Here is a 12,204-nt window from a genome sequence, read left to right as displayed (position 1 = left end):
CCACTATAGGAGAGACTACGTTACTACACACATCAAATAGGTATAGGAGAGCACTATGATACTACACACATCAACATAGGTATAGGGAGCACTACGAACTACACACATCAACATAGGAGAGCACTACGTTACTACACACATCAACAAGGTATAGGAGAGCACTATGATACTACACACATCAACATAGGTATAGGAGAGCACTACGTACTACACATCAAACATAGGTATAGGAGAGCACTATGATACTACACACATCAACATAGGTATAGGAGAGCACTACGATATACACACATCAACATAGGAGAGCACATGATACTACACAATCAACATAGGTATAGGAGAGCACTACGATACTAACACATCAACATGGAGAGCATATCGATACTACACACATCAACATAGGAGAGCACTATGATACTACACACATCAACATAGGTATAGGAGAGCAATACGATACTACACACATCAACATAGGAGAGCACTACGATACTAACACACATCAAACATAGGAGAGCACTATGTACTACACACATCAACATAGGTATAGGAGAGCACTACGATACTACCACATCAACATAGGAGAGCACTGATACTACACACATCAACATAGGTATAGGAGAGCATACGTTACTACACACATCAACATAGGTATAGGAGAGCAATCTATACTACACACATCAACATAGGTATAGGAGAGCACTATGATACTAACACACATTCAACATAAGAGCATACGATACTACACACCATCAACTAGTAGGAGAGCACTACGTTACTACACACATCAACATAGGATAGGAGAGCACTATGATACTACACAATCAACATAGGTATAGGAGAGCACTACGATACTACACAATCAACATAGGGAGAGCACTATGATACTACAACCATCAACATAGTATAGGAGAGCACTACGATACTACACACATCAACATAGGTATAGGAGAGCACTATGATACTACACACATCAACATAGGAGAGCACTATGATACTACACACATCAACATAGGAGAGCACTACGATACTACACACATCAACATAGGTATAGGAGAGCATTCATACTACACACATCAACATAGGGAGCACTACGTTACTACACACATCAACATAGGAGAGCACTACGATACTACACACATCAACATAGGTATAGGAGTAGCACTCGATACTACACACATCAACATAGGTATAGGAGAGCACTACGATACTACACACATCAACATAGGAGAGCACTACGTTACTACACACATCAACATAGGTATAGGAGAGCATCTACGATACTACAACACATCAACATAGGAGAGCACTATGATACTACACACATCAACATAGGAGAGCACTACGATACTACACACATCAACATAGGTATAGGAGAGCACTACGATACTACACACATCAACATAGGTATAGGAGAGCAAGACGATACTACCACATCAAATAGTATAGGAGAGCACTGATACTACACACATCAACATAGGTATAGGAGGCACTATGATACTACCAACATCAACATAGGTATAGGAGGCACTACGATACTACACACATCAACATAGGTATAGGAGAGCACTATGATACTACACACATCAACATAGGTATAGGAGAGCACTACGATTACTTACACACATCAAACATAGGTATAGGAGAGCATTACGTACTACACACATCAACATAGGTATAGGAGAGCACTATGATACTACACACATCAACATAGGAGAGCACTACGTACTACACACATCAACATAGTATGAGCATAGATACTACACACATCAACATAGTATAGGAGAGCACTACGATACTACACACATCAACATAGGAGAGCACTATATACTACACACATCAACATAGGAGAGCACTATGATACTACACACATCAACATAGGAGAGCACTACGATACTACACACATCAACATAGGTATAGGAGAGCACTACGATACTACACACATCAACATAGGAGAGCACTATGTACTACACACATCAACATAGGAGAGGCACTATGATACTACACACATCAACATAGGAGAGCACTACGATACTACACACATCAACATAGGAGAGACACTATGATACTACACACATCAACATAGGATAGGAAGCACTAGATACTACACACAGCAACATAGGGAGCACTATGATACTACACACATCACATAGGGAGAGCACTATGATACTACAACATCAACATAGGAGAGCATTACGATACTACACACATCAACAAGGTATAGGAGAGCACTATGAAACTACACACATCAACATAGGGGGAGCACTACGATACTCACACATCAACATAGGAGAGCACTATGATACTACACACATCAACATAGGAGAGCACTACGATACTACACACACAAAATAGGAGAGCACTATGATACTACACACATCAACATAGGAGAGCTACGAATACTACACCATCACATAGGAGAGCACTATGATACTACACACATCAACATAGGAGAGCACTACGATACTACACACATCAACATAGGTATAGGAGAGCACTATGATACTACACACATCAACATAGGAGAGCACTACGATACTACACACATCAACATAGGAGAGCTCACGATACTACAACTCAAACATAGGTATAGGAGAGCATACGATACTACACACATCAACATAGGAGAGCACTACGTACTACACACATCAACATAGGAGAGCACTAGATACTACACACATCAACATAGGAGAGCACTATGATACTACACACATCAACAAGTAGAGACACTATGATATACACACATCAACATGGATAGGAGAGCACTACGTTACTACCCACACATCACATAGGAGAGCACTATGATACTACACACATCAACATAGGAGAGCACTATGACTACACACATCAACATAGGTATAGGAGAGCACTATGATACTACACACTCAACATATATAGGAGAGCACTATGAGACTAACACACACAATAGGTATAGGAGAGCACTACGATACTACACACATCAACATAGGAGAGCACTACGTTACTACACACATCAACATAGGTATAGGAGAGCACTATGATACTACACACATCAACATAGGAGAGCACTACGGATACACACACAACATAGGTATAGGAGAGCACTATGATACTACACACATCAACATAGGTATAGGAGAGCACTACGATACTACACACATCAACATAGGTATAGGAGAGCATACGATACTACACACATCAACATAGGTATAGGAGAGCACTATGATATCACACACATCAACATAGGTATAGGAGAGCACTATGATACTACCACATCAACATAGTAGAGAGACTACGTATAACAACAAATAGGAGAGCACTGATACTACACACATCAAACATAGGAGAGCACATACGATACTACACACATCAACATAGGTATAGGAGAGCACTATGATACTACACACATCAACATAGGTATAGGAGAGCACTACGTTACTACACACATCAACATAGGAGAGCACTATGATACTACACACAATCAACATAGGAGAGCACTACGATACTACACACATCAACATAGTCATAGGAGAGCACTAGATACTACACATCAAATAGGTATAGGAGAGCACTATGATACTACACACATCAACAAGGTAAGGAGAGCACTATGATACTACACACATCAACATAGGTATAGGAGAGCACTACGATACTACACACATCAACATAGGAGAGCACTATGATACTACACACATCAACATAGGTATAGGAGAGCACTACGATACTACACACATCAACATAGGTATAGGAGAGCACTACGATACTACACACATCAACATAGGTATAGGAGAGCACTATGATACTACACACATCAACATAGGTATAGGAGAGCACTATGATACTACACACATCAACATAGGTATAGGAGAGCACTACGTCTACACACATCAAATAGGAGAGCACTACGATACTACACACATCAACATAGGAGAGCACTATGATACTACACACATCAACATAGGAGAGCATTACGATACTACACACATCAACATAGGAGAGCATTACGATACTACACACATCAACATAGGAGAGCACTATGATACTACACACATCAACATAGGTATAGGAGAGCACTATGATACTACACACATCAACATAGGAGAGCACTACGTTACTACACACATCAACATAGGAGAGCACTACGTTATACACACATCAACATAGGAGAGCACTATGATACTACACACATCAACATAGGAGAGCACTACGTTACTACACACATCAACATAGAGAGCACTATGATACTACACACATCAACATAGGAGAGCACTACGATACTAACCACATCAACATAGGAGAGCACTACGTTACTACACACATCAACATAGGAGAGGCACTATGATACTACACACATCAACATAGGATAGGAGAGCACTACGTACTACACACATCAACATAGGTATAGGAGAGCACTATGATACTACACCATCAACATAGGTATAGGAGAGCACTATGAACTACAACACATCCACATAGGAGAGCACTACGATTACTACACACATCAACATAGGTATAGGAGAGCACTATGATACTACACACATCAACATAGGTATAGGAGAGCACTACGTTACTACACACATCAACATAGGAGAGCACTACGTTACTACACACCATCAACATAGGAGGGCACTACGTTACTACACACATCAACATAGGAGAGCACTATGATACTACACACATCAACATAGGTATAGGAGAGCACTATGATACTACACACATCAACATAGGTATAGGAGAGCACTACGATACTACACACATCAACATAGGAGAGCACTACGATACTACACACATCAACATAGGAGAGCACTACGATACTACACACATCAACATAGGTATAGGAGAGCACTATGATACTACACACATCAACATAGGTATAGGAGAGCACTATGATACTACACACATCAACATAGGAGAGCACTACGATACTACACACATCAACATAGGAGAGCACTACGATACTACACACATCAACATAGGTATAGGAGAGCACTATGATACTACACACATCAACATAGGTATAGGAGAGCACTATGATACTACACACATCAACATAGGAGAGCACTAGATACTACACACATCAACATAGGAGAGCACTACGATACTACACACATCAACATAGGAGAGCACTACGATACTACACACATCAACATAGGTATAGGAGAGCACTATGATACTACACACATCAACATAGTATAGGAGAGCACTATGATACTACACACATCAACATAGGAGAGCACTATGATACTACAACACATCAACAATAGGAGAGCAATACGATACTACACACATCAACATAGGAGAGCACTATGATATACACACATCAACATAGGTATAGGAGAGCACTACGATACCACACACATCAACATAGGAGAGCACTATGATACTACACACATCAACATAGGAGAGCACTACGATACTACACACATCAACATAGGAGAGCACTATGATACTACACACATCAACATAGGTATAGGAGAGCACTACGATACTACACACATCAACATAGGAGAGCACTATGATACTACACACATCAACATAGGTATAGGAGAGCACTACGATACTACACACATCAACATAGGTATAGGAGAGCACTACGATACTACACACATCAACATAGGAGAGCACTACGATACTACACACATCAACATAGGAGAGCACTATGATACTACACACATCAACATAGGAGACACATGATACTACACACATCAACATAGGTATAGGAGAGCACTACGATTACTACACATCAACATAGGAGAGCACTAGATACTACACACATCAACATAGGAGAGCACTATGATACTACACACATCAACATAGGTATAGGAGAGCACTACGATACCACACACATCAACATAGGAGAGCACTATGATACTACACACATCAACATAGGAGAGCACTATGATACTACACACATCAACATAGGAGAGCACTACGATACTACACACATCAACATAGGTATAGGAGAGCACTACGATACTACACACATCAACATAGGTATAGGAGAGCACTACGATACTACACACATCAACATAGGAGAGCACTATGATACTACACAATCAACATAGGAGAGCACTCGATACTACACACATCAACATAGGAGAGCACTACGATACTACACACATCAACATAGGTATAGGAGAGCACTATGATACTACACACATCAACATAGGTATAGGAGAGCACTACGATACTACACACATCAACATAGGTATAGGAGAGCACTATGATACTACACACATCAACATAGGTATAGGAGAGCACTACGATACTACACACATCAACATAGGAGAGCACTATGATACTACACACATCAACATAGGTATAGGAGAGCACTACGATACTACACACATCAACATAGGTATAGGAGAGCACTATGATACTACACACATCAACATAGGAGAGCACTATGATACTACACACATCAACATAGGTATAGGAGAGCACTACGATACTACACACATCAACATAGGAGAGCACTACGATACTACACACATCAACATAGGAGAGCACTATGATACTACACACATCAACATAGGTATAGAGAGCACTATGATACTACACAACATCAACATAGGTATAGGAGAGCACTACGATACTACACACATCAACATAGGTATAGGAGAGCACTAGTTACTACACACATCAAATGAGACTGTATACACACAACATAGGAGACATTACGATACTACACACATCAACATAGGTATAGGAGAGCACTACGTTACTACACACATCAACATAGGTATAGGAGAGCACTATGATACTACACATCAACATAGGAGAGCACTACGATACTACACACATCAACATAGGTATAGGAGAGCACTACGATACTACACACATCAACATAGGTATAGGAGAGCACTATGATACTACACACATCAACATAGGTATAGGAGAGCACTACGATACTACACACATCAACATAGGAGAGCACTATGATACTACACACATCAACATAGGTATAGGAGAGCACTATGATACTACACACATCAACATAGGTATAGGAGAGCACTATGATACTACACACATCAACATAGGTATAGGAGAGCACTATGATACTACACACATCAACATAGGAGAGCATTACGATACTACACACATCAACATAGGTATAGGAGAGCATTACGATACTACACACATCAACATAGGAGAGCACTACGATACTACACACATCAACATAGGAGAGCACTACGATACTACACACATCAACATAGGAGAGCACTATGTACTACACACATCAACATAGGTAAGGAGAGCACTACGATACTACACACATCAACATAGGTATAGGAGAGCACTACGTTACTAACACATCAACATAGGAGAGCACTATGATACTACACACATCAACATAGGAGAGCACTATGATACTACACACATCAACATAGGTATAGGAGAGCACTACGATACTACACACATCAACATAGGTATAGGAGAGCACTACGATACTACACACATCAACATAGGAGAGCATTACGATACTACACACATCAACATAGGAGAGCATTACGATACTACACACATCAACATAGGAGAGCACTACGATACTACACACATCAACATAGGAGAGCACTACGATACTACACACATCAACATAGGAGAGCACTACGATACTACACACATCAACATAGGAGAGCACTATGATACTACACACATCAACATAGGTATAGGAGAGCACTACGATACTACACACATCAACATAGGTATAGGAGAGCACTACGATACTACACACATCAACATAGGAGAGCACTATGATACTACACACATCAACATAGGAGAGCACTATGATACTACACACATCAACATAGGTATAGGAGAGCACTACGATAATACACACATCAACATAGGAGAGCACTATGATACTACACACATCAACATAGGAGAGCACTACGTTACTACACACATCAACATAGGTATAGGAGAGCACTACGATACTACACACATCAACATAGGTATAGGAGAGCACTACGATACTACACACATCAACATAGGTATAGGAGAGCATTACGATACTACACACACACAAACGTAGACATAGGTCCATATGTTTACATTAATAATTTATTTCTACAAGGTACCGTTATGGGTTCAAGCATAACGTATAAATATGGAATTAAAGTTTAAGAAAGCTTTTATTGACTTACTGCCTGAGCGCTGGTGGTGTTGGTGATGTAATCTTCTCTGGAGGAGAGAGACAAAGATGCCTGATCCAACTACAGAGACAGAATGATAAGTTATTACAATGTATTGTCCAACTATAGAATAATAACCTATTACAAAGCCTGGTCCAACTACAGAGACAGAATGATAAGTTATTACAATGTATTGTCCAACTATAGAATAATAACCTATTACAAAGCCTGGTCCAACTACAGATAAATAATGATAAGTTATTACAAGGCCTGGTCCAACTACAGAATGATACGTTATTATAAGGCCTGGTCCAACTACAGATAAATAATGATAAGTTATTACAAGGCCTGGTCCAACTAAATAATTATATGGTAATACAAGGCCTGGTCCAACTACAGAATGACATGTTATTATAAGTCCTGGTCCAACTACACAGAAAGAATGATATGTTATTATAAGTCCTGGTCCAACTACACAGAAAGAATGATAAGTTATTACAAAGCCTGGTCCAACTACACAGAAAGAATGATAAGTTATTACAAAGCCTGGTCCACCTACAGAATGACATGTTATTATAAGTCCTGGTCCAACTACACAGAAAGAATGATAAGTTATTACAAAGCCTGGTCCAACTACACAGAAAGAATGATAAGTTATTACAAAGCCTGGTCCACCTACAGAATGATAAGTTATTACAAAGCCTGGTCCACCTACAGAATGATAAGTTATTACAAAGCCTGTCCACCTACACAGAATGATAAGTTATTACACCTACAGAATGATAAGTTATTACAAAGCCTGGTCCAACTACAGAATGATATGTTATTACAAAGCCTGGTCCACCTACAGAATGATATGTTATTACAAAGCCTGGTCCACCTACAGAATGATATGTTATTACAAAGCCTGGTCCACCTACAGAATGATAAGTTATTACAAAGCCTGGTCCAACTACAGAATGATAAGTTATTACAAAGCCTGGTCCAACTACACAATGATAAGTTATTACAAAGCCTGGTCCAACTACACAATGATAAGTTATTACAAAGCCTGGTCCAACTACAGAATGATAAGTTATTACAAAGCCTGGTCCAACTACAGATGATAAGTTATTACAAGCCTGGTCCAACTACAGAATGATAAGTTATTACAAAGCCTGGTCCACCTACAGAATGATAAGTTATTACAAAGCCTGGTCCACCTACAGAATGATAAGTTATTACAAAGCCTGGTCCACCTACAGAATGATAAGTTATTACAAGGCCTGGTCCACCTACAGAATGATAAGTTATTACAAGCCTGGTCCACCTACACAATGATAAGTTATTACAAGCCTGGTCCACCTACAGAATGATAAGTATTACAAGGCCTGGTCCACCTACAGAATGATAAGTTATTACAAAGCCTGGTCCAACTACACAATGATAAGTTATTACAAAGCCTGGTCCACCTACAGAATGATAAGTTATTACAAGGCCTGGTCCACCTACAGAATGAGAAGTTATTACAAAGCCTGGTCTAACTACAGAATGATAAGTTATTACAAGGACTCATCAAACTACAGAGACAAAACAATAGTTTACTACAAGGTCTGGTACAACTACACAATGATAAGTTATTACAAAGCCTGTTCCGACTACAGATAAATAATGATACGTTATTACAATGCCTGGTCCAACTACAGATAAATAATGATACATTATTACAAGGCCTTGTCCGACTGCACAGACAGAATGATAGGTTATTATAAGGCCTGATCCAACTACAGAAAGATAAATGATTAAAATGAATGGTCCAACTACAGAGACAGAATAATAAGTTATTACAAAACCTGGTAAAACTACAGAATGAAAGTTATTAAAGGCCTGGTCCGACTACAGAGACAGAATGATACGTTATCACAAGGCCTGGTCCGACTACAGAGACAGAATGATAAGTTAGTTCAAGGCCTGGTCCAACTACAGAGACAGAATGATATGTTATTACAAGGCCTGGTCCAACTACAGAGACAGAATGATACGTTATCACAAGGCCTGGTCCAACTACAGAGACAGAATGATAAGTTATTACAAGGCCTAGTCCAACTACATGATAATAAGTTAATGCTATCTATGTTTACAGAAGCCTGGAAGCTGTCTTGGTTGCGCACACGCACACATTCAGTCAGGGGGGTCACCTTAATTATGTAGTTGGTGGAGTTCTTGTCATCTGGGGCGATGTATAAGCGAATCAGAACACTCTTGCTGTGTTCGTTCCTAATCTGAGCCAATGTCTGTAGCAGGTCCCATCGTCCTGGTGACCAGAGCCACTCCCCCCCAAGCCCCTCCCCCAGGACGGGCCAGTGGAACTCAGGCTGCTGTAAAAGCTTCAACAGAGGACCACTGTCCACTTTCTCCAATATAGCTACACACAGACACACACAAACACACAAACACACACTTTGTACCACTATAGCACTTGATGTTTTTCATGTAACCTCAGCTCCCATCTCGTCTTCCTCGTGTGTGTGTGTGTGTGTGTGTGTGTGTGTGTGTGTGTGTGTGTGTGTGTGTGTGTGTGTGTGTGTGTGTGTGTGTGTGTGTGTGTGTGTGTGTGGTGGTGGTGGGTTACCTTCGTCCATACAGGAGCGGTAGAAGACCTTGGCCTTCCTGACAGCTTCTATCTCATCTGACTCTGATGGAGCCTCCAGCAAGTCTACAACTCAGACAACATTTAGAGGTGGGGGAGTGTAGTCAGGGTATGAGAGTGTGTATGTGCTCATCATGTTCTCTCTCTCTCACCTTTGAGTGTGATATCAACGTGTTGGCGTAACCAGGGGTAGACGCCGTATGAAGAGGAGTCTTCAGGAATAGGGTTGTCTCTCAGCCAGCCACCACAGGAGAACCCATAGAAGTCGTCACAGGGAGACACAGCCCGGTCCATCTTACTGAGGATAGAACCAGCTACACACACATTACAAGTTGATTGCAACATTCTACATGCAACAATTTCCTGTAAAGTGGGTGGGGGCGTACCTGCTTCAATACATTCTGGAGTTAGGCAGAAGACATCCTGATTGGCTCTCTGGGAAACTGAGGAAAAGGATGAGACCTGATGAAGATTACAACATACCCCCCCCCAAACCCACACACAGTCATAAACATACATATACGGTATGTCCTGAAACAATCCCACTACCACCTGACCTCTCTCTCACTCTTACCCTGTAAGGTGTCCCTCTGACCTAAAAAAAATCCCCCCACCCCCACAGACATTCACACACAGTCATCAGCTGTTTACGGTTTGAGTGTCATGGAGAAAGCTGACTCCATTTTAATAACACATATGCCAAACAGCTTACACGCACAAACATGCACAGCCACGCGCACCCACACCCACACACCCACACCCACACACACACACAAACCCACACAAACCTTAAAAAGAACCAAAGTAAATCAAATAGCCATTGTCTATTCACTTGCATGACCAGAGACAGGAGTGTGTGTACTGTATCTACAGAAACATATAATTAAAACAACATTTCACCACAAAAATGTTGTTTCATACAATAACAAGTACATAATAGTTACCACTTCTACCCCACCCTCTCACACACACACACACACACACACACACACACACACACACACACACACACACACACACACACACACACACACACACACACACACACACACACACACACACACACACCTCCCTCAACCACTCCAGTTACTGCAACACCAGCTTTTTCAAGACTGAACTCACTCAGGGAAACAGGTTGTGTGTGTAACTCTGTGTAAAACAGTAGTGAGTCTACTCACCCAGTATGACAGCAAGCAGCAGAGCGATGCAGAAACACACACATGCGGCCAGCGCAGCCTTTAGGACACGACTGGTTCCTGGTTTAGAAACACACACACCTAGATGCTCCATCTCCATGTCTCCAATCAAAACAGACGCACACACTACCTCACTTTCAGCCACCTCTTTGTCCGTCTCCAAATCTATATCTGTCTCTTTCTCCCTCCCTCTCTCTCTGTCTCTCTCCCTCCTTCCCTCTCTGTGTCGGTCTCCGTATGTCTCTCCCTCCCTCTCGCTCTGTGT

General features: G+C 40.9%; 1 protein-coding gene across 1 annotated transcript in view; it reads right to left on the bottom strand.

Moving 5' to 3' along the window:
• phex (phosphate regulating endopeptidase homolog, X-linked) overlaps positions 1 to 12,133 on the bottom strand; it is a 22,235-nt gene extending 10,102 nt beyond the window's left edge. Inside the window, exons 1-6 of the mRNA XM_038996845.1 lie at positions 11,922 to 12,133; positions 11,130 to 11,186; positions 10,896 to 11,057; positions 10,726 to 10,809; positions 10,292 to 10,518; positions 8,127 to 8,195 (exon numbers count right to left, since the gene is read on the bottom strand). Of these exons, the coding sequence (XP_038852773.1) occupies positions 8,127 to 8,195; positions 10,292 to 10,518; positions 10,726 to 10,809; positions 10,896 to 11,057; positions 11,130 to 11,186; positions 11,922 to 12,039 (717 nt within the window). The 5' untranslated portion in view covers positions 12,040 to 12,133. The remainder of the gene's footprint in view (positions 1 to 8,126; positions 8,196 to 10,291; positions 10,519 to 10,725; positions 10,810 to 10,895; positions 11,058 to 11,129; positions 11,187 to 11,921) is intronic.
• Positions 12,134 to 12,204: the final 71 nt, after the last annotated feature.

The sequence above is a fragment of the Salvelinus namaycush genome, chromosome 7, assembly GCF_016432855.1.
Source record: "Salvelinus namaycush isolate Seneca chromosome 7, SaNama_1.0, whole genome shotgun sequence".
Classification (NCBI taxonomy): domain Eukaryota; kingdom Metazoa; phylum Chordata; class Actinopteri; order Salmoniformes; family Salmonidae; genus Salvelinus; species Salvelinus namaycush.
The sequence above is the reverse complement of the archived record's forward strand: the minus strand, read 5'-3'. Positions and strand labels throughout refer to the sequence as shown.